The 25,360-nt window shown below is 37.2% G+C and overlaps 1 protein-coding gene across 3 annotated transcripts in view; it reads right to left on the bottom strand.

Annotated features, from left to right (window-relative positions):
• Positions 1-1,299: 1,299 nt before the first annotated feature.
• Positions 1,300-25,360, bottom strand: part of PLEKHA1 (pleckstrin homology domain containing A1) — a 47,116-nt gene continuing 23,055 nt past the window's right edge. Inside the window, exons 9-13 of one of the 3 annotated variants that reach the window (XM_081954383.1) lie at positions 15,472-15,536; positions 13,309-13,372; positions 8,564-8,653; positions 7,569-7,639; positions 1,300-5,332 (exon numbers count right to left, since the gene is read on the bottom strand). In XM_081954383.1, coding sequence (XP_081810509.1) covers positions 5,119-5,332; positions 7,569-7,639; positions 8,564-8,653; positions 13,309-13,372; positions 15,472-15,536 — 504 coding nt within the window. In that variant the 3' untranslated portion in view covers positions 1,300-5,118. The remainder of the gene's footprint in view (positions 5,333-7,568; positions 7,640-8,563; positions 8,654-13,308; positions 13,373-15,471; positions 15,537-25,360) is intronic. The other 2 variants (XM_081954384.1, XM_081954382.1) reach the window with 2 other exon arrangements.

Genomic DNA, 25,360 nt, shown 5'->3' with positions numbered 1-25,360 from the left:
AATGCTAAGTGAAGATACAGTGTTGCAAATTTGTGCTCAGAAAAATAAGTTAGAATCCTTAGAATGCCAAGTGAGATTCCTCCTTATATCAAACAAGATGGTGATGCAATATTTTTCCTATTCCTATTGTTATGAATAGGAAATACTATGGAAAATATAGGAAATGCTACTGAGGGAGGCAAGCAAAGAGCATCCCAGAAATCTCAGCTTGGATTCTTTTTACTGTCCTATAAAGCCATTAATTAACCTATGAAGATGGCAGCTGTCTGTTAGTTGCTTTTAATTGTATTTTTGTTTGCAATTCATATTATTTGTAAACTTTTTGTGAGTACTTTTAGCCTACAAGGGATGATATAATAGATACATAAGGGAAATCAGTGTCAATTTTTGTCAGTTTGTCTTAGAATGGGATCTGAACTGTATGACTACTTTGATACTATCTCAAGAGAAAAGAGCTGCTTTGAGCATAGCTCCAGTATTAAGGCAGGAGTGAGGTAGCTATAGCTGGCCAAGTACTATTGAATCACAATTCCTGGTAGCAGGACATTTGGCCATAATAATCAGAACTTTCAGAAGTTCTAGTTCAGTTACCAGATGTTCCCTCTTCTCTCATATTATTAAAAACAGGACTCCTTCCAACAGCATATTAAAATGCATATGGAATCTCAAACAGGATTTTAAGCTAGAAAGACCAGCTTTACTCAGGTTGGAAGCTTCCTTCCAGATTATGCAGCTTAAAAGGGTTCTCCGTCAATTTTCTAATTTTGGGTGTTATAGTATGGTATTATACTATTTCTAAATTTTATTTATCCAATTTAGACACTGCTTATGTCACATGCAGTGTCTGCTATTTAACCTTTTTTGAATTTTCATCTGAACTTTTAAATATGTATCATGGAGAGTTGTCAATGTTTCTTGGGTAAGCTATGGTTTCTGAAGCTTCATTCTTAAGTATCATTCAAGGATAACTTGTCATGTATGAGGACTGCACATATAAAACATGTGTACAAATTGGCATACTTAATAACATAATGACAGCAAATCATACCAAAATGTCTTCAACAATAGTTTTTTACAACCTAATTTTAACCACTCAGGAGCATTGCCTCTTTAAAATGTTTCTGGTAATAAGATTAGTTGTACTAATTAAGCTAAGTTTTTTAATGTTTGCTTTTTGATCAATTAAAAATATCACTTTTAAGATTTTTGGTGAATCTGAAGGCCCGAGCAAAGTTTGCAAAAATAGTTTCATTCACTGAACAATTTGTCTTTTGAAGTAAACTAAATGTAGTAGTCTGGTAAGATTATTATAGTTCATTATTTATGTCAATTTATTAACAAGTGTGACATTTACAGAAAACACCACAGGTTCCAAATAAGTTAACAATTTTCTTCAATTTTATATAAAAAAGTACTGTTAAATTAAAAGTCCTGACAATTTGCCAACCACAAGCATTTCCCACACTATTGAATTACCTAAGCAGTTTGATTTTAAAGGAATCCATAAGATGCTGCTGTGATTACACTTCACTATTGAAAACTGATAATATTCAAAGAATAAAATGAACATGCAATGTGGAAATTGTACCAGAACCAGTAAACCTAGCACAACATCAAAGTATGGCAATACAACAAACAATTCAACTCAGTTTCTTCCATAAAATACCTAATGTAAAAAATAAGGTCTTTCATACATTTGCTAAATCTGTTACAAGTTAAAATGTATTCTCCTGAATTCGACTGAACAGAACATATACCTTAATTCACATGTAACTGAGAAGGCAAATAAAATGTAATTTACAAACACTGCTTGTAAATATTTAGCTTATAATTGAGAAATATAAAGGTACTGCTGTATTGGAGCAATCTGAAATAACATCACGGAAATTTGGCATTCTACTATCTTTTTAGGCCTTGTCCATTTTTATTTAAATTTTTAATATCTACAGATTTGATCCGCATAACTTCCTATAAATGTAGTTAGTATATTTAACAACAGAATAGATGTATTCTTGAAAGGCAAATTCTTCAGCAAATTTCCACAATCACAATAGCTGGATTCTGCGATCCAACCTGTTTATTTGATGACAAACAGAATTGTAGCTAAGTGGGAACAACAGTGAAAATTCCCCTGAGACAAACTTAATGAAACATCTGGAAAGTGACTGATTCAGTTTGTGCCAGTGATACAAAATACCTATGCCTTTTGAGTTTATGTACAAAAACAAAGTAGGGTGGCAAAAATGTTCTCTTTTACAAGTGCCAAATGATTCTTCTTGCAAATATAAACACTTCTTAGATAAAGCCTGAGAATAAGATTTTGAGGGGAAGTTATATTTGGAGAAATTAATTTGGGAGCTAAAGACCATTTAGTTAAAGGCAGTTAAAAGGACCATAAATCAAACACTTAGGCATTAGCACAGACAAATGAACTGCAAATGAAATTGTCATGTTTCAAAATGCAAGTCAACCCAGCACATGACTATAGAAGAGTTGGGTGTACAAAATAGGATATACATGGAAATAAACACATAATTTGACTTCTAGTATTACTTTATACACCCTCTTTTATACATATGGCACACAGAAAGCAGGTATGGGCCAGTCTCTCTCTCTCTCTCAGCCCAACCCACTTAGCACAGTTGTTGAGGAAAAGAGGAAGAGACAGGAGTATTGGGTATGTTCACCCCCTCAAGTTACTTATAAAAGTAATAAAAGTGGGATAAAAATCTAATAAAATAAAAGCAGGAATGTGCTGGTCACTGCTTAATGGTTCTTAAACTGTTTGATTCAATTATTCCTCTTCCTTGTTCCACATAATGTCACTATCCCGACCAAAAAAAATTCCAGACTGTTGTTTTACACAGACATCTTGGCAACTTTGGTCCCAAACTGCATCCTTGACTCACAAACATGCAATTGCAAATTGCTTCATTACTCTCAACTACCCCATTTGGGGAAAATTACCATCCACCCACCCCGACCCGTTTAAGAAGCACTGGTCTAACTGAAGTTCTCTAATAGATTAAATAAAAGGATTCTTGCTCCCATTGCTACTATAATTTAAGCAAGCAAATAACAAATATTTTTTTAAAAAATTAGAGAATCTTTCAAAAGCTGTGACAATATGAAGGAAAATATATTTCCTTCTTGAAATGGAGAGGGTTGTAGAATCATTCCCTTTCTATCTTTTTAGAAGATTAGTGGAAATTTGAAGGGAACAGCACACTTCTGCTCTTAATATAAGGGAACATCCCATTCAACTAATTTGAAAATTTTAGCTTTTTCCCCACTAAGTCATAAAAGAATGCCTACTTCACTAGAATAGTGGAGGATTTTTTTGCTTAAATATCTCCATTCATTCTTTAGAATTTCTCAAGCATAACTTACACAATATATTATACAATGGAAAATATGAATTGCATAAAGAAGCAGCATGTGAAACTTTGGGCTTTTTGTTGATTAAACAGATTTTTTTCACTACCTATCTATAAAATAGTGCATTCTCTTTTTGATCAATTATCCAGCATCAGCTTCTTAAGCCTATTATTATTGTCACTGGAATTGAACAAATATCCAGTTTGAAAATCATTATGACCAGCTCAGATACCAGTAGGCTGGAAATTGCACAAGCATTTCACCTTATACACATGCTGAACCATATCAAACAAGGCTCAAAACCAGAAAAATAAATCTATCTAACCTCCAAACTTTTAACATATCATGAAGAAAGAACCCACAGGCACTTTTAATAAATACAGTGCACAGAAGTTACAGGCCACAGTTGCATGATGGAATAATTCAGTACCAATTAATAGCATGAAGCAGAGTTTGTTCAGTCTTTTACTGACCAAAATATAAAATGGGAACCAGTTACAACTCACTGAAAGGGGGGGGGGAGGGGAGATCACACAAGAGAAAACAAAATTTGGAACGATAGTTTTAAATAATTACTGCAAAGCCCATTATAAAATATTTTCATTAAACCTTTAAAAGATTTAATAGTTTATGTTCCCTAGTTTTTTAAAAAATGTACATAATACCTTTATTTTGGTGGTCCATCAATATCCAAATGTGCAAAAGTTACAATTTATCTTTAGGAGTGCATCAAAAATAGGCTTAATATTCAAAATAGCTGTATTATGGTAATGTAAATTTCACAGCACCAGTTTTCTGTAATTCTAAAGGATTTGGATTCTATGGAAGGGCAGTGATTTACAAAGCATTTATCAGGAGCTCCAATTAAATCAGCACATTTAGATTATCGTAAATAATCTCTGGGCCTTTCTTATAAGCTTTCTTTTCTCATAGAGATTCTCACTTATTGTACTTTAACAAATATTATACTTGTTATGAGCAGTTTTTGTGCCTTGAATACATAGATTGCTCAAATCTAAGTATTCATTGTAAGGAAAACATACCTCATTTCAGATACTGCAGCATGGTGCTTTTCTTAATATTCTTAACATGAAATATTCTTAACATGAAAAATCTCTTTGCATAGGAAAAGTGCATTTACATTGCCTCTACTGTTACACTCTGCAGTCCTGACAATCAAAGAACACTGTATACATAGATGCCCAAAAAACCTGTGCCAATATTTTTAGAAAATAAGCCGATTTGGTTGACAATAGCCTTGAATTACAAGATCATTAAGCTGTAAATTGGCTTTAAAAAATAGAATTAAGGAGGTTTTTTTTTCAGTTTTGCCAAACTGATGATGAAGAGCAGCTGGTACCTTGCTTAAATAACTTTTAGATCAAGTATTATATTTCGGCCCCTTGCTATCAATAAGATTTGTCATCAGGGTACAGAAAAAGCAAAAAGTCCGCTCTGATACACAGTGCAAGGTAGCATATAACTACTAAAACATACAAAATTTTGAATGTATGCATACACAAAGGTCAACATAAGCAACATTCTATGTTTTGTTCTTTCTATCTTTGGCTAAAAGTCTGAGAAAGGAAATTCAAGGACCAAAACAATTCTTAATTTTCCAGACTCTTCCCCATCATTACACATCACTAACTGGAAGGCTTGCATCATCGAGATCCACTGGATCAGGATCCGGTTCCTGAGTGCCATTTTTATTTTGAGGTTCCAATAGGGCTTGCAGAGTCACTTTGGAAGTTGAGTTTCTTGAAGGGACAGCCTGGATCTTGAAGCTCCCTGGTTTGGCCGTGGTAAAAGATTCATGAAATCTTCGCTTCTCCAAGACAGGGGGTTTGCTGTTAAGGGTTTGGACCAAAGTGGGGCGGTGAGTGGTTGTGGAATGTGAGGTGGCTGCTGCTGTTTTTGCAGGACAGCTGGATTCTGAACAGCTGGAATGCTCCTGTAAAGGAGAAGTAATTATCTGATTAAGTTGGTCATTTACTCTATGTTAATTACTCAATTCAGACCTACTTCACTGAAATAATGAAAAAGGAAATACAAAGCAAGGCATGAGAGCACAAAGCAGAAGCTTTTCCGATGCAGCACAATGTTAAGACTGTGAGCATACAGCATTGTGAAACAGCAAGCTGAAACAGCCAAGACAAATCCCTAAATCTAGCGTGATATCTTTTAATTCTGACAGTGCAATTGCACCGAGTTATTATGCCCAATGCTGTCAATCTCCCAGCACAACAGATTTCCCCCTTACTTGCCACATGCCCATTGTGAGCATACCACCAGCAGCATTTTGAAGAAACTGTCAATTCTGAGAATTTGCAATAAGATTAAATACTTCTTGAAATCTAATCCTAAAAGAATTTCAAGAAACTAATCCCATAAATTCATGCGTGTATTCACTTGTAAAAAAGAAGTATAATTAAATTCTTAAAATTTTATGTGAATTAAACTTCCACTATTAAGGCACTTTATCTTTTTGTTTATCTGTGCTTCATTCCTTAGTTATTTGTTCTATGAAACCGTAGTAATATCTGATTTTGCTGGTCAATATTTCCAGAAAGTAATATAATCTATGTAGTTTGGATTTTTCTATATTGTACTTACAATGGTAGCTGTTGCTTTGGTAGTGGACTATTTATTATAATCAATATTTTCATATTAAATATGATCATACCATTATTGAGTCTGCATTTTAATACTATGTTTAATGAAAACTGCAGAAGATAATTTCTACAATAAGCAGGAAACATCAAAGAGTATTGTCTAGACTTTGCTAGGCTGCAAATATTGTCAATTAATGTGAAAACTGAGAAAATATTCAGAAAAAAATTCTGAAGAGTATTGAATAATATTCATCAACTAAAATCAAAGAGCAAGGTATACTGAAAATTGACAACATCCTGTATTGGAGCAGTTGGGAATTTCAGCTATAATTACATAGGAATATGAAGCTTCTTAATGAAAGATAATAAGACCATAGCAGTCTACCTTTATGTTCCAGAATTGTTATCCATTTCCTGCCAAATTTTGGAATTAGTGTTCCAATGTTCTACATCTATTTATCAATCAACCTAAAGTGGAAGCTTCTGCCAAACTGAAAATTCTAACATTTGCATTAGACCAACAAGCAAAGACTGGTTTAGGATAACATTCCAGAATGTGCTTCTACTTTAAGCTATATTGTGCCTCATCACATGTTAATACTTCTATGAACAAAATATCTCTTATTTTGAATGGTAGGCTTGATAGAAATTTTTCCATTTCTATTACACAAATCATTAGCTGAAGAATATGGCTGCTTAGCTAGATTCAGAATTAGCTTGGTCAACATACTTTTATAATGATGAGCAGATTATCCAGATAGGAGACTAAACCTTAAACAGGTCTAGAAACATCTATAGGAATCCTCTAAGTGAAGGAAGATGAAGAAGAAATTTGGTTCTTTGTTTTAAAGTGATCAGAAATAAATATGTTTACCACAAAATAATTGTGTAAAATAATTGCCAAATACAAACTTCTTTTCTAAAGTGAATACTCTATAAATATTTCTATAACATTTTAAAATTGAACCCAAGCAAGATTTGTGCTGCAGCAGCATTTCAAATATTTCAATTTGTAGTTTTGTGATGAGATACAAATTTTGTGATTAGAATGTAAAAAACTTATATTGATTATTTTGATTAACCATAGGTTAGTTAATCAAACTAATGCACGCTATAACAATCCCTGCATCTTGACTAATGATCCCATGCATATTTAATGTAAAAACCATGCAGGTTGGTCAATTATGTTTTTCTTAGTGTGCATGTTTATGTGCACACATTTAACTATTAGGTTCCGAGAGACTTTTACGTAGCTGTGTTTTAAAATGATTAAATTCAAATATGAACTCTCATGCAAATTAGGCCAAACGTAGTTTCTGTCTCCATGTATTTGCTACTAAAGCTTTTCTTCTCAATGAAAGGAAGTGAATGTTTGCCATTCTGAAAAATAGATTTTATTTAGAAAGACCAAATTTATTAGCCAATGGAGAATGTTTCAGAAGTTAGTAATTTCATGGTGATAATGATCAAAAGAAGAAACCACAAGATTAAGTTCATCATTTTATATAATGTTAATAAATGTTTTGGATTTCAGCCCTCTGATGAAATGGCAGGTTTACATGAGAGCCCACATACGTGCTGCATTCACCAGTTCTTGATGTATACCTCTGTATACAAGGATTCGACAGCCTTCTGGCCTGCCGCATCTGGAACACAGTGCAAAGCTAAGATTAGAGTAACCTAAACTTGAAAAGACAAAGGGAGGAAGAGAGGAAAGAAAAGGAGGAAAGAGAAAGAAAAGAACTGCTAATAGCCACTAGTAGAGTTATCCCACCACAAAAAAATTGAAAACACACCAAAGACACAAAGAAATGCCCATTCCCAATAACCTTTCCATCAACCAGAATGCATCCATTCCCAGAGAGTGTTTTTAAAAGATAGTGGCAATTAATTAGAATATTTTAATCAATTTTTGCAAAAAAAAGTTGAAATTTGGTATAAGAAACACAATTGTTTTAATATCACCATGCTGTACAGGCTAGAATAAACTTCTAGTATATTGGCAGAAATTTAAAAAAAAAATGCTATAAATGAATGGCTAAGAAGAGCTTTAAAAAAGAATCACCAGGGCAATTATATACTCAGTAGTATAAGCATATGTTTGATTGAAAAAATATGCCATCTATAGTACAACTACATAATTACTGACACTTATAACAAACAGTTTGGCAATGTTAGCTGTTCAGAAAAGAAACCTATAATCTTTTTGAATTACAAACTCTCTGCTAAGGAGATTGAAAAAAAAAGTTTCAAAGAATTCTATTCCAAGGTGCTTTAATCAGTTTAGGGTTGTCTCAAGCACAAAATTGAGAAAACGATCATATAAATTCATAAATTTCATTGTGGTCAAATTAAGAGAGGAGAGTTTAAAGTCAAATAATACACAAAGACAGAAATAGGGTTTTTTTTAAAAAAAGATTAGCATTGAATCAAAAACATAACAGTCTATGCAAGTTGTAATGCATGCAAATGTGTTACCCCACATCTAAGAAAGGGTTGACTAATAAAAAGAGTATGTGAAGTATTGATTATTGCTGAAATGTCATAATTTAAGCTGTTTAAAAACATACGGAAGCTGCTGATCTTCCAGGTCCCCGTTGGGCTACTATTGCACCAGAAATTGCTTTAATCCAACTATGCATGTCTTCTGGGCTATCGGCCTAAAATAAGAATAATAAAAAACTTTTGTGGAATTTCAGTTTTAGATTTAAAAGTATTTTCCTATACAATATACGAATATGTCAAACATTTTCCTCATGAACAGATTTAAAACATTTAATCTAGATCGATAGAAACAGACTTTTTCATGAAAAACATGAAGATTTACTACAATAGTGTATTTAAAGCAGAGTTCATGACATCGCGGCCACTATTTTGGAAATAGTTATATAAAGCTACTTCCTGTAAAGAAAAATCCTGGCAGGTGATCATAGCTATTTTCAGATATGTTTCAATGAATAGGGATATGAAAAGCCCATTAATAATTATTACAACTTCCTTGTTACCAACCCAACTACTGAAAAGGGTTCATCAGTATGTTATTTAACCTCAATATGTACTGAAATTATGTGAATAATTTATAATGTTCTAAAAAAGGAACAAAAAAAGAAATTGAAAATTTTATTGGAAAAAGAAGAAAAGTTTATAAAACTCAAGTAATTACAATGAAAAGGATAATACTCCAATGCATTAAAAAATCTCAGAAACAAACCAACAGACCATTTATTTATTTATTTATTTATTTATTTATTTATTTATTTATTTATTTATTTATTATTCATATTTATAGACCGCCCCCTCTCCCGAAAGGGACTCGGGGCGGTGTACAGTCACTAAAATGCGTTATAAAATACATACATAAAACAGTTAAATAATTAAATACGTAGGTGGAGGAGGTTGCAAGACTGTATATAGAATAATAAATATAGTACATTAAAAGCTTATTAAAACCCCAAACCCAATTAAAATATCCCCGGGAGGTAAAACTAAGAAAGTGCCAGGCCAGCTGATTGAAATAGGTGAGTCTTTAATTTTTGCCGGAAGGAACGGAGGTCGGTGGTAGTTCGAATGTCTGGGGGGAGGTCATTCCAGAGGGTTGGGCCCATCACAGAGAAGGATCTACTCCTAGGTGTCGCCCGCTGGCATTGCCTAGCAGACGGCACCAGGAGGAGCCCCTCTCTGTGTGAGCGGATAGGTCGCAGGGACATGTGTGGTAGGATGCGATCCTGCAGATACCTAGGTCCTATGCCATGGAGCGCTTTAAAGATGGTAATCAATACCTTGAAACGCACCCGAAAGGCCACAGGTAGCCAGTGCAGCTCGCGCAGGAGAGGTGTTACGTGGGAGTAACGAGTACTTCCCATAATAACCCGCGCGGCTGCGTTCTGAACTAGCTGCAGTCTCCGGATGCGTCCCAAGGGAAGCCCCATGTAGAGGGCATTGCAGTAGTCCAGGCGAGACGTCACCAGCGCATGAGTGACCGTGCGCAGGGCACTCCGGTCCAGTAGGGGGCGCAATTGGCACACCAGGCGAACCTGGTGGAACGCCCCCCTTGCCACGGCTGCCACATGGTCCTCCATTGACAGCCGGGCATTGAGGAGGACGCCCAAATTGCGCGCCCGCTCCACAGGGGACAGCTGTTCGCCCCCTATGGCCAGCGATGGGGTCAGCTGGCTGAACCGAGGCGCCGGTACCCACAGCCACTCAGTCTTGGAGGGGTTGAGTTTGAGTCTGTTGTCCCCCATCCAGACCCCGACGGCTTCCAAACACCGGGACATCACTTCGACAGCCTCGTTGGGGTGGTTTTGGGTTGAAATATACAGCTGAGTATCATAAGCGTAGAGGTGGTACTCAACCCCAAAACCACGGATGATCTCGCCCAGCGGCTTCACATATGCATTGAACAGGAGAGGCGAGAGGACCGACCCCTGTGGCACCCCACAAGTGAGTGACCTCAGGGACGACCTCTGCCCCCCTGTCAACACACATTGCTTCCGGTCGGAGAGGTAGGAGCCGAACCACCGCAAAACGGTGCCGCCGACTCCCATCCCCTCCAACCAGCGCAATAGGATACCATGGTCGATGGTATCAAAAGCCGCCGAGAGATCTAATAGGACCAGGATAGAGGAACAACCCCTATCTCTGGCCCTCCAGAGATCATCAACCAACGCGACCAAGGCTGTCTCAGTGCTGTGCCCGGGTCGGAAGCCGGACTGGCGTGGGTCTAGATAGTCGGATTCGTCTAGGTGTCGTGGAAATTGCTGCGCCACCACATTCTCAACAACCTTCGCCACGAAGGGGAGGTTGGAGACTGGACGATAATTAGCTAGCTCCATTGGGTCGAGCGAAGGTCTCTTGAGCAAGGGTCTCACGCAGTAGGTAAGTATCCCTCACCCAATGAGGCGTTCACCAGGCCCAGGAGCCAGCCTCGTGTCACCTCCCAGGCTGCCAGTACCAGCCAGGAGGGGCACGGGTCCGTTAAACATGTAGTAGGTCGCAGCCGTCCACGCAACCTGTCCAAATCCTCGGGGGCAACAGAGTCAAACTCCTCCCAGAATGGTCTCTCAAGACTCGCTGTTGGCAGCTCATCTGGTCCACTGACGGAGGCCCACCCGCTCCGGATCTGATCGATTTTGTCCTGAAGATATTCTCCAAACTCCTCTGCTCTACCCTGTAAGGGTGTCTCCCGCGCCCCCTGCGACAAAAGGGAGCGGGTCACCCTAAGCAGGGCGGCAGGGCGGTTATCCGCGGACGCAATAAGAGCAGCACAATGTCTACGTTTGGCCGCTCTTATTGCCACAAGGTAAGTCCGCAAATAGGCTCTTACCTGTGTTCGGTCAGATTTGGAGCGTGAGGACCTCCACCTGCTCTCTAGACGTCTCCTGTGGCGCTTCATCACCCTAAGCTCCTCAGTAAACCAAGGAGCCCGGGTGGGTCGATGCCGCAGGAGAGGTCGCAAAGGCGCCACCCGGTCCAAGGCCCCAGTCGTCGCCCTATTCCAGGCGGTCACCAGGTCCTCGGAGCGGGAGCGGGACAAGGCTACAGGAATTGGCCCAAGCTCTGTCTGGAATCTATCAGATTCCATCAGGTGCCTGGGGCGGTACCAGTTTATAGAGTCTGGTTCCGCCTCCTCGCGGTGGGGGATAGCGCCAGGGAAGTCCAGCCGGAGGGATGAGTGGTCTGACCATGACAGGGGCGTGATGACTAAATCCCCTATTCCCAGATCACTCGTCCACTGTTCAGATACAAAAATGAGGTCCAGTGTGTGGCCCCCTTCGTGAGTGGGGCCCTGCACTAATTGGGTCAGGTCCATGGCCGTCATGGAAGCCATGAACTCCCGAGCCACCTCGGAAGCCGCTCCCGTTGACGGCAAGTTGAAGTCCCCCATGACCAAAAGTCTGGGAGTCTCAACTGCCGTCGCTGAGATTAGCTCGAGGAGCTCGGGCAGGGCTGCTGATGCATAGCGAGGAGCCAAGTATACAATCAGCAAGCCCCAAGTTTGTAATGACATAGCATCACCACAGCACATAGACCACCTAAAACCCTCCGAAACATCTTAAGTAAACCAAGAGACCCAGTAGTCAAAAAAAGAAAAAGAAAGAAAGAAAGGGAAAAAACGGGAGTAATCACATGCAATGTAAGAACTGTGTAGGACACGTAGGCAAACATTAGCAGAGCACACCTATAAACACCAACTACAAGCAGGAAGCTATGATGAAAACTTAAACTTACAATACATGGGCTAGACTCAACCATAGTTTCAAATGGAAAGCTGTGAACAAGATCAAGCTAAATCCAAAAATGCTGGGGAATTCTTGGCTGCTTGGCACTGAGACAAATAAGCCATCAATAAACATATAAGCCACATTTTCACACCATCCAAAAGAGATAATTAAAAAGTTAAGAAGAAAACAAAAGGCCAGAATTCATCCTTTCCAACAAACAATATCTAGATAAATTAATATCAGACAATCAATCAAGTCAAAAAATGATACCCTAAGCAAGGAACTGCACCAAGGAGAAAACAAATCAACACTGGCAGAACAAGCTATTCTATATAAACAGGGAGCAAACCCCACTTATTTTTACTGAAGATATGACCTAATTATGTAATGAAAACAACTGTTCAGCAAGTACCAAGGACTTCATAGTTGAACTCTGAGTTACACATATTATCTTCTATTAGTATAGCACACCACTGGAAAAATCCTCTCAGCAGGCTTTTTAAGAAGTTAATCAAAGCATTTCACTAGACCAGTTATGTCACTCTAAAATACAGATGAGAATGAAAATGACTCGGTTCTACCATACTACTGAGGTATTTGTTACCAGTCGGTGGATAACATAGTTCCTTAGCACCTTCCTTGATATTTATGAAGCTCACTTCCCTCACCTAACAATATTTTTAATAAATAGTAAATCATGAATGGACATATTTGTAAAAATCGTTAGGTCCCACTTCAGTTTCTTAAGCCTCCTTTAAAAAGTCATGGATACTTGCAATCAAATGCTTTGCTAGTTGGATGGCTAATTGATTGTGGTATAGAGCAATCTTCCCAGCTTATCTTCTGATAAATGGGTATTTTATTGCTAGTCACCAAAATAGCCATTTTGTGAATAGATAGATTTCCTCACAGTAGACATTTTGTGAAAACACCTACTAAATGTTCTCCACTTTAGATGTTCCCACTAATTCTCTGCAAATTGGGAGCTCCTAGTTCATGCTCTTTTTAGTTGCAAAATTAAATAAGTTGCGGCTACATATTTGAAAGGAAGTGAGTCTGTTATCTTACATAAAATGGATAAATAGACTTACTTGTACATAAAATGTTCGAGAAGTTGTTACAATTTCAAAAAGATTGTCTCTCATCATAATATCACTGAAAAATATACAAAAATGTAAATGTACATATTATTAAAATCAAATTCTAGCTCAAGTATCTGGCATAGAAAAATGTATTCTATACACTTTTAAAGTATGCTTATGATCATATTTCTCCTTCTCTTTGCTTTAGGACCTGCAAAGATCATAAATGCAAGGACAGATCACAAAACTATTTTTTTAACCAGCGTTGTAACTGTAAATAATTGTTAAATGAGAACCACTTGCACTATATAGATAATCCTTGATTTATGACAATTGGGATTTCCGTTGCTAAGACAGTTGTTAACCAATGGTGTAATCCTCTGAAGTCTGCTACTGGTTTGGTGAGTCTGCTATTGAGCATGTGCTTTGCATGCATGTGTGCCTTAGGCACGCCAGCGCAGCACTCAAAGAATATTTTTAAGCCTTCCGAGTCTGCAAAGGTAAGTAGAACAGCGAGGGGGGGGGGATCTGCTGTGACATGTGATTTAGATTAGCTAGAAAGCAGGAAATCCAATGATTCTAGCTAATATAAATCACGTGTCACAGCTGATCGTAACCCAGCTGATCATCGGAAATACCAGTTTGCCCGAACCGGTAGCATTTCACACCTGTTGTTAACTGAATCCGGTTTCTCCCATTGGCTTTGCTTGTCAGAGCTGGCTGGAAAGATTACAAATGACGATCATGTGGCCCCCGGACACCGCAATAATCATAAATACATGCTGGTTGCTAAGAGCCAAAATTCTGATCACATGATTATGTGAATGCTGTGACAGTTGTAAGTGGGAGGACCAGTCATAAGTCACTTTTTTCAATGCCATTGTAACTTTGAACAGTCACTACAAATGGTTGTAATTCAAGAACTACTTGATTGTACAGTATGGCATATAATATACTCTACCTCCATTCTTCTACCAACAGCTCAATGCAGTTACATTATTAAGACTCTAGATAAGCATGTTATAGCCACTGTATTTGAAGTTATGACCAGACTGGCTAGTGTTTAGATTATACGTAGATTATTATCATCTTTCATAAGGGTAATAATTAGACAAAGACAAAGCTAAGACATACACCTGTACTTCCAGATTTACCTACTGTATTTACCTATTGTACCTCTTTCTTTCAAAACTCAAGGCAAATATGTCTACTGCTGAATCTTACCTAAGTTTACTCCTCAAATTAAACAAGGCAAACATGGGATAAAAAATACATAAAAGGTGTCCTAAGAAACTTCATAATGCCATAACAGAATCACTTGATAACTTACGAACCACATGCTTTGCTGTATTATTTGTGTTTGTAGCTAGGAAATCTTTAGGAAATAGTTTTTTTAGCCCCAGACTGATTTTTTATTCTTTTACAAATGCGCTATTTGACATATCCTGAAAAAATAATGCAATGAATCCTTTCAAAATAATATATCTGCTATATCTCTATTTTCATCCATCCTTCTACCCAAATGCCTTCCATAAGAACATAAGTAGTGCCCTGATGAATGACACCTCTGGTCGTCTAGTCCAGCAGACTATTTTCACTGTGACCAACCAACAGCACAAAAAAACACTAGTTCCCCAGCAGATGGCTTTACAGCAGCAGTCAAACTGCTATCAAAGTTAATAATCATTGTTCCCCCTGACTTTTCATGAATTGATCCAACCCTTTTTTAAAAACCAGTGTAGCATTTTTGGCACCATATATATAATTTAAAAGCTGCTCACATTGAATGTCATTTGCCATTTTGATACTCGTTCCATTAATATGCAGAGATCCCTTTGAGCTCTTAGTAGTCCTTTATTACTCTGAAAATTTTAATATCATCAGCAAATTTGGCTCATCTACTAGTTAGATTTAATTCCAGACAATTTTAAATGTATTAAAAAGCATGTGTCCTTTCAAGTCATGCTCAAGGTGACTATTTCTCTGCAGTTTTTTTTAAAGCACTCCTTGGAAATGAGTTGCTTCTGAGTTTTTTTTTTAAAAAACTGCCCAATCTAATCATATTGTTACTTGATCATAAAGCAAATGAAATGCATTCAATTATGATGAGAAATAGCATGACAGGGGTTCTTACTCCAATTACAAATGATTTGATACCTTTACAATTCTCACCTTTGTTTACATTCTTGGACTTTATGAACTTCTTTCAGTGGTATAACCCGAAGAGGCTCCTTATCCTGAAAAATTAGAATCATTACAATTCTATCAAGTAAAAACCAAAAATATGTGTTGTACAAACCTGTTTTGAAAGGAAAAAGCCAAATAGAAAAATTTATTGACAAAATAAAAGCTATATGGACAAAAGGATAAAAGCATACACATTTTCTACATGAATTTGGTTAACAGAAATAACCCAGTTTCTTCCATTCCAGGTTGATTTCCTAGAGAAAGGAGGAGCCCAGAAAGAATTCAGTTAGCTAGTTAATATTAAGATATTAAAGATATTAAAAGGAGACTGAACAGTTTATTTCAGTATTCCAGATTAACATTCTGTAAAAATGATACAGGTAGTCCTCATTTAGTGACTGCAATTGGGGATCAGCAATTTAAAATTTAAACAAAGCAATTCTTAAGTTTAAAAAAAATGTGACAGCAATTGTGCTTTTGATTTTACTTCAACTTGACTCCAAACAGATAAGTAAGTCCAAATGGCAAGAAAGGTTTCCAGAACTCAACTCAGAAGAAACTGTGTAAGAGTTAATTTTATAGCCCTTTTTCTCCACTACTCTGGCCTTTGGAGTGCTCACCCTGGTGCTGATATAATTAGCAAGACAATGGTTCTTTTCTTTATCATGCTGCCTCTTCCCTCATGAGTTGAAAATCCTTCCTGCTGAAATCCCAAGCAGCATTTTCAGCCCCTGAATAATGAGACTCTTGTGCATGGCCTGCAAAAGGCCTCCCAAGACTTTCCCTACCCTCCTGGGGCAATCTGTGCTCCTTACCTTACCTATGCTGCCTCCCTGCTCAGAAGCTAAAACTCTAGCTTAGATTTTGGCTCCCTCTTGTCTCTAGATGGCCAAAGAATGTCAAGTCTCTTACCTGCACATTACTCCACCCTGAAGTTCAGGTTGCCTATTCTTGCACTCCTACACAAAGGTGCAGAGGGAACAACTTTGGTGGGGTACAAGAATAGACCTCTGATCTTCAGGATCTGAGTTCTGTTTGTCTACCCCGCTGGAGGAGTTTAGTTCCCCTCAGCAGGCAACTCTTTCAGCCAGCCCCCAGAAACCACCTCTCGGGGAGTGCTCTTAGTAGATGGACATAGCAGTTTGTAATCTTTCTTCCAGCTCCCCCATTAACTTTCTGGGAAATCAGCAAAGATTACAAATGGCAATCACATGATCACAGGGTGCTTTACGACCAATCATAAGTATGAACATGATTATGAGGAAGGGGAAGGCCATGGTGCTACATGTTATGACAGACTGAGGTTCTTTACAAGCCATCAGGCACCTTTTCCAAGGCCACTGTAACTTCATACCAATGTTAAACAATAGGTGGCTGTGTCCAGGACTACCTATAGTGAAAAACTGATTAGGGTGTCATCGAATTCCGGCAGTAGCTGAATGGCAGAGAGTGTTCTAACCAACTAATTAAGGTCACAAAGAGCAGAACTTGTAATTGCAATTTTTAGGGACATGTTGCACTCTGGAAGAAAGCAGTTTAGGAAAATCTCTCTGCTCTGACAGAAAAAGAAAAAAAAAGGTCAAAATTACTTTTTCATTACCATCGCAACTGCAAATGGATACTGTCCATGGCAGTCACTAAACAATATATCATGGTTACCAAAGTAGTATTACATTATAATCCTTTTCCTCCTTTTTCATTACTTTATAGATAATATAGTAATGTTTTATTGGGAATTACTTACATTCACCAAAATTAGATGCCTGCTATTGCAAAATTTTGCTTACATTAAAAGACCTTTTAAAATAATCTAGTTATACCAGTAGTACACATATTAAAAACATATTGTAGCACTCAAATGTAGTAAAATAATATTCCAAGAAGCTTGTTAAATACAGTAATCTAATTCAGCTACAAAACTAAACTAGGTTGATTACAATAATACAATAGCAGAGTTGGAAGGGACCTTGGAGGTCTTCTAGTCCAATCCCCTGCCTAGACAGGAAACTCTATACTATTTCAGACAAATGGCTATCCAACATCTTCTTAAAGACTTCCAGTGTTGGGTTATTCACAACTTCTGGGGGCAAGCTGTTCCACTGATTAATTATTCTAACTGTCAGGATATTTCTCCTCAGTTCTAAGTTGCTTCTCTCCTTGATTAGTTTCCACCCATTGCTTCTTGTTCTACCCTCAGGTGCCTTGGAAAATAGTTTGACTCCCTCTTCTTTGTGGCAACCCCTGAGATATTGGAACACTGCTATCATGTCTCCCCTAGTCCTTCTTTCTATTAAACTAGACATACCCAGTTCCTGCAACCATTCTTCATGTTTTAGCCTCCAGTCCCCTAATCATCATTGTTGCTCTTCTCTGCACTCTTTCTAGAGTCTCCACATCTTTTCTACATCGTGGCGACCAAAACTGAATGCAGTATTCCACGTGTGGCCTTACTAAGGCATTATAAAGTGGTATTAACACTTCACGTGATCTTGATTCTATCCTTGATTGCTAATTGCTTGAGTACTTGCATGTCCCCTTTCACTTCAAGAATCTTTTCTTTCTTTCTTTATTCTGTACAAACCTGAAACGTACAGTAACTAAGCAGAACTAAGGTTCAAAGCAGGATTGGGAGACCTGAAGGACACTACAAATATAATTTCAGATACACCTTCAGGATATAAGTTCCCACTTTCACTGTAGAGAAAAAAACTAGGATCTTTTCCATATAGAATAGACATAATACAATTTTATAATTTACTGGGCTTGAGAAGTGGTTTACACATATAGTTTCTGTTTCTACCTAACCACATAGAGAAGAGGGAACTTATGAGCTTAATAATAGCTTAAGGATCAAGAATTACATCCTATTAGTCTCTTTAAAGTAACAGGGCAATCTATAATTTAAAAGGACAAATATTATTTAAACGTTCAGGCACTATAAAATATAAACACTGTGATTTTTGGAGAGACACTATTGTGCCTAACAGCTACAGATTTCAGAAAGATCTGAGCACATAATTTTCAAATGTGCCAAACAGAGAATTGCAATCTATATGGAGCTGGATGTCTCAGATACAGAAAAAGTACATAATTTCTGAAGATGAACAAAGCCTCCAGTCAAGTTGACCAAGATGTTTTCTTGACAGAAATAGCAGCCTTTTTCAGGATGGTTGTAAAGATTTCTTGGTAGTTTTCCATTAAGCAGGACTAACCCTACTTAACTTTTTAGTTAAATATCATGATCAAACTGGCTGCTGAATTTCTGAACCCACCCAGGCCCAGCTATGTGATGTCACATGTGATCTCCCAGAGTAACCTCTCTTCAAAATGTGCCATCCCTTGACATCAAGACTTTGCCCTGATGTATTTTAGAGGAAAAGAGGCATATTTGAAACAGAATAAAAATGAGCTTGTGAGAAGTGTATTTTAATTACAGTAAGAAATTATTATACATGCTTATTGGTAGAATATATAAATCAAAGTATTTAGCCTGGTGGTTTAAATTAACAAGGACAAGACACTAATAATTTTTTAAAAACACATTTCTAATTGCTGTAATTATTTTTGGTTATCCATTCAAAATTAACATAATCTGGCCAAATATCACACCATTATTTTATAGAGTGGGAATTAAAACTATGATAATTAGCCATATTAAATTTCTGACCATGTTGAGTGATGAATGGAAATATGGATTTGATGCATATTCATGTATTCAGGTTCTGATCTAATGTTAATTCTTGTGTAAGCAATAAGTATTTCAGGATTTCTGAAAACTTTACAGCACTAAAAGAAACACATGAACAAATTTGAAAACATTCTAATTTGTGATAGAATAAAAGACAGCATAAATGTATTAATTTTTACATTGTTTTCTTTCACGCAATATGGTTCAGAAGATACGTATTGATCTTTTTCTCAAACTGGCAAACTAATCTTTCAAAACCTTTTCTGGGCGCCATCATGTGGTTGCTGTAAGGAAAGCAAGTGCACACTTAATACTTCACTGTTAACTCCAAATGAAATGAACATGGTAGAAGGACACTTCAGAAACATTTCACATTTCAAGAGCAAACCTGTTCATCTGTTCTTTCAAATATTAACTGCCAGAAATGTGACTACAGTTACATTTTCAGAAATAGTAAGTAGTAGGTTTTTTCTTCTTTTATCACAATGCTTCACTTTGAACAAGATCCTGCTCAGAGGAATCTGTGTTGTGTTTTAGTATAAAATTTTCAGAAATGGAATGCTTCTTGATGTTCTGTTAAAAAGTATATGCAACTTGACAGTTTTAAACATCTTCACTGAAATCCTGCATACTTTCTTAGGAGTAAATATTTGGAGGATTGTTTCAAGTACACTTATCTTAACACCGGTAATTATTATTGATAACTCATTCTGTAGCCCATTGACACTATAAATCTAGTAGTATCATATATAGGAAGAACTATCGTATTTTTCGGAGTATAAGACGCACCTTTTCCCTCCCAAAAAAGAGGGTGAAAATCTGGGTGCATCTTGTAAACTGAATACAGCATTTTTAGCCTCCTGAAACCCCGCCCCCTTTGCAAAAATGGCCGTGCATAGCCTTTAGGAGGCTTCCAGTGTGCTCCTGGGGGCTGAGGAGAACAAAAATGAGCGAAAACCGGGTCATTTTGCTCATTTTTGCCTCCCCCCTGCCCCCAGGCGCACTCTATAAGCCTCCTAAAGGCTATGTATGCCATTTTTTGACCAAAACCAAGCCCATTTTTGCAAAAAATAGGCTGTTTTGGGGAGGTCTGCAGAGTGCAAAAACTTTTTAAAAAAAATTTGCCTCTTTGAAATCTTGGTGTGTCTTATATTTCAGTGCGACCTGTGAAATTTCTTAATTTTCATACTTTTTCATGCATCCAGTTTAAACAAGAAAGGACTCTAGTAGCAAACCTGAATCTAGCACCTCTCACACAAGATTCAAGGTCAGCTCTTCATGGGAGTCTAGACAGGAAACCAAAACCATAAGTATTCATATTACTTTCATTGTAAGAATCTTGCAAGTCTGAAAGCATTTTGCTTCCCCCTTGCTTTTATTTTCCAGAGAACTAGAAGGATCCCTTCAGAGACACTTTCTTCACCTCCACTCCTCCTGTGCCCTAAGATACTTATCAGACTGTTCTCTAGGCTGCAGTTCTTCCTCCTTCCAAGGTTATTCTCACAGCCCATAACACAAGGTGACGAAGAAATCACTTTAAAACAACTGACATTAATAATTTATTAAATATTTTCAATTATTTTTCTAAAACAATGCTTAGCAACCTAACATAAACATGTAAGCTTTTCCCTGTTAAAAATTTCCCTGTTAAGAGTTTTAAACACACTCTATGTAGATAAAGAACAAATTAAAATGTTATCATTAGCATATTTCTTTCACTAGTGAGTGTACATATGCAGTACTTGATATTTTCAGAATATTTTTCCCACAAGGAAGGGTATGCAAATTGCTTTGCGTGATCCCATCTATATCAAAGCATTTTCTGGGATACAATAGCATAATTAAGACTTCTAAATCTCAAGAGATTATAATCCGCAAAACAACTCATATATGGTCAGCAAATTTCACAAATCAAGACATAATTCCCGACATTCAGTTAAAAGCAATCTGAGAGTTGACAGCCCTTCCTTGCAAGTCGGCCGAGTAACCTTTCAGGTTCATTTTAAAAAATGAAGCTGAGCACCTGTATGGAATGGGCAGTGAAACCAATGGAGAAAGTAACAATAGCATCTTCAGGGGAAGTTCAATGTCATAAACATGTTTAGTTTAATGTATTTGGTTTAAACAAAAACTTAGCCTTAAAACTTAGAATAGTGCAAAAGGCTTGAGGGCAAAGCAGGCAGTCCATGATTTGCCCACAATGTCCTTACAATCTTCAGCAGAAAGTATTAGCATATTTGTGCAGATGGGGATACTCTTATCCACTATAATAGTAGCAATAATAAAATTCCCACAATAAAGCCAGAATTATATTTTACTAAAATGGAATAGCCCATATATTCTAGAGTTGGATCTCGTTACATTTGCAGATTGTACCTCTCCTGAAGCACAAATGTCAGTTCCAATGCTTTAATGCATAAAGACAAAAGACAAGAAAACCTCAAGGAATCAGCTGTAACACTCCCACAACAGAAGCAGAGAGACACAATTTGATCCACCTTGATATTATGGTGCTGGATATTCTCTTACCAATGGTGGATGAGACACAATCTGAATCATGAAACCCCCTTTCTGAGATGCTCCTTAATTATTAGCCAATTTAGGCCATTCTTCCACCATCAGGTGACAAAATGAAGGTTGAAATATGTTCCCCCTTGATAGAAAGAAAGGGTCAATTGTAAGATTGCTGAATCAGACTTCCAACCCTACTGAAAAACCATTACGTTCTGAGAGCCTATAAGTAGAAGTTAATGAGTGTCCTTAATGAGGACATTGATGAGTTGATTTTGCTTTGTATTTTATTCTCATTGATAAAACATAATAAATATATTTAACAAAAAAAAAGTGAGTTGATGGAACCATGGAGGAATAACCAGGAATACTCTGCAATGATTAAAAGGCATGCTCCTATTTTAAAGTCTCAAACTCTCTTGCTGTCATTTCTTCAGGCAAACTTTCTGGCACTATTGAATAATATTCATACGCTCAGGCAGAAAACTTCACCTGTTATACCTCTCTATCTCTCACATAGTTCTGATACTGCTGACATTTTAGGTTTGTTATCATGCTGGCAACCCCTGAGATATTGGAACACTGCTATCATGTCTCCCCTGGTCCTTCTTTTTCTTAAACTAAACATACCCAGTTCCTGCAACCGTTCTTCATATGTTTTAGTCTCCAGTCCCCTAATCATCTTTGTTGCTCTTCTCTGCACTCTCTCCAGAGTCTCCACATCTTTTTTACATCGTGGCGACCAGAACTGAATGCAGTATTCCAAGTGTGGCCTTACCAAGGCATTATAAAGTGGTATTAACACTTCACGTGATCTTGATTCTATCCCTCTATTTATGCAGCCTAGAACTATGTTGGCTTTTTTGGCAGCTGTTGCACACTGCTGGCTCATATTTAAATGGTTGTCCACTAGGACTCCAAGATCCATTTCACAGTTACTATTACTGAGCAAGGTACCATCTATACTGTACCTGTGCATTCCGTTTTTGTTGCCTAAATGTAGAACCTTACTCTTTTCACCATTGAATTTCATTTTATTAGATAGTGCCCAATGTTCAAGTTTGTCAAGATCCTTCTGTATCTTAAGCCTATCTTCTGGAGTGTTGGCTATTCCTGCCAGCTTGATGTCATCTGCAAATTTGATGAGTTCCCCATTTATTCCCTCATCCAAATCATTGATGAAGATGTTGAAAAGTACTGGACCTAAAACAGAGCCTTGGGGTACTCCACTGCATACCTCCCTCCAGGAAGATGCAGTTCCATTGAGGACTACACGTTGAGTGCGATTGATCAGCCAGTTACGAATCCATCTGGTGGTGATGCTGTCTAACCCACATTCTTCTACTTTAACTAGTACTAGGTTATGGTCTACCTTATCAAATGCCTTACTGAAGTCCAAGTAAACTATATCGACAGCATTCCTCTGGTCCACTAATTTTGTCACATTATCAAAGAATGCAATAAAATTAATCTGGCATGATCTGTTTTTGACAAACCCATGTTGGCTTTTGGCTATTACTTTGTTTGCTTCTAGGTGTTCGCAAATTCATTGCTTGATTATTTTTTCCAGAATCTTTCCTGGTATTGAGGTCAGGCTGATAGGTCTGTAATTTCCTGGATCTATTTTTTTTCCCTTTTTTGAAGATGGGAACCACATCAGCTCTTTTCCAGTCCTCTGGTGGTTCCCGATGTTCCAGGATCTCTGAAAGATATAATTCAGTGGTTCTGAGATCTCGTCTGCTAGTTCCTTCAGAACCCTGGGGTGTAATCCATCCGGTCCTGGTGATTTGAACTCGTCTAGGGTAGACAGGTGCTCACTTACCATTTTCTTCCCTATTTCAATTTGTGTTCCTAATCTGATTTTTGTGGTGCTGTTTTTGATAGGTTGGACTGTTTTATCCCTTTGTGTAAAGATAGATGCAAAACATGAGTTAAATAGTTCTGCTTTCTCCCTGTTGCTTGTCACCTTCTTGCCACTTTCTCCTAGCAATGGACCAATTGTTTCCTTAACTTTTTTCTTGTTTTTAACATGTTGGAAGAACCTTTTTTTGTTAATTTTTACTTTTGTGGCAAGCCTTTCTTCATTGTGAGCCTTAGTTTTCCTCACTTCATCTTTACAGGCTCGGGCTATTTGCTGATATTCTGCCTTAGTTATGTCCCCCTCCTTCCACTTTTTATACTTATCTTTTTTGTCTTTCAGTTTGTCAGAGAGTTCTTTATGCAGCCATGCTGGTTTCTTTTGGGAGCTGTTATTTTTCTTCTTCATTGGTATTGTGCTAGACTGGGCTTTTGTAATCTCATTTTTCAAAATTTCCCAAGCTACTTGAGTTGTTTTCCCCTTGAGGATTCTCATCCATGGAATTTTTTCCAAGCTCTAAGTTTATTGAAATTAGCTTTCTTAAAGTCCAAGACTCTAGTTTGACTTTGTTCTACTACTTGTGTTTGCATAATGTTGAATTCCAATATTGCATGGTCACTTGCCCCCAGGGTTCCTATGGCTTCAATACTATGGCTGTAAACACTATGGCTTCAACACTATGGCTGTAAAACAGGTCCTTTTTCCGTTGACAATTTTGCAAAGCTAATCTACAAACTTTTAGCCACTGGAGATAATAGGAAGACCAACTTATACGACAACACTATCTACACTGAAAAAACTGATTATTTCTCATCTAAAGCAGGGGTTCCCAACCCCCGATCCATGGGGCTGGCACTACGCCGTGGCATGCCAGAAACCGGGCTGCACAAACAAGTGAAGCCCCATCCACGGGATGCCGGCAGCATGCAAAACCACACATCTTCAGTCTGCAGAAAAACCTTTCTCTTCAGAACTGGTCCCTGGTGCCCAGAAGGTCGGAGGTCGCTGATCAAAGGTATTTATACTCCTATCAAGAAATCTTCTAAAAATAGAAACACTAGTCTATAAATAATTATTAGACCTTTATTGCTAGTTATGTCTTTTGAGAATAAAGCTGATCAAGACCAAGTAAAGCTCAAACAGAAACTAAAAGGACAAAACAGCCACAATTAAAAAAAAAAACAGCCATGTCAACACGTGTACATTTTTCCTGCTTAACTTTACAAACTGTCATCATCGATAGTCACAAGATAAATTACGTTTTGGATTTTTTTTTCTATTTTTCTATTTCAAATTGAAAAAAATATAATACAATATACAGAATATACAAGAATAATTACAAGGCATGAATGAATCAAAAAGTAAATAATTTTCTGTTCAGTTATAAATCAATACGACATACAACATTGTTTATAATGTACATTAAAATATATTATCAATACCAAAAAAATAAATCTGTTTTTTTCTTATTTGAAAATGTTTCAATGTTTCAAATTAACAAGAGTGGTTGTCTATAGTACTAAAAAAATTAGAGATAAAGGGAGTGGCATTTTTCTAATATTCTAATTTATTGTCTTTTAAAACTGCCTTCCATCTTTTTTTTTAAACCAACACTATAAACCATCCTTATTATTTCTAGTTCCATTATCTGTGGTAGGTAAATACAGATCAGGATTTATTATCTGCTGTAAATGATTTTATATAACTACAGGTTTTGGAGTGTGTTTCTGTTTGGAGAAGAACTTCCCTTTGAAGTATTTTTTTGGTATATTTTACATATGTGCAATATAAGGGACAGGCTTCTAGATATGGAGATA

The sequence above is a fragment of the Natrix helvetica genome, assembly GCF_964273705.1.
Source record: "Natrix helvetica genome assembly, chromosome: 5".
In the NCBI taxonomy this organism is placed as follows: Eukaryota; Metazoa; Chordata; class Lepidosauria; order Squamata; family Natricidae; genus Natrix; species Natrix helvetica.
The sequence above is the reverse complement of the archived record's forward strand: the minus strand, read 5'-3'. Positions and strand labels throughout refer to the sequence as shown.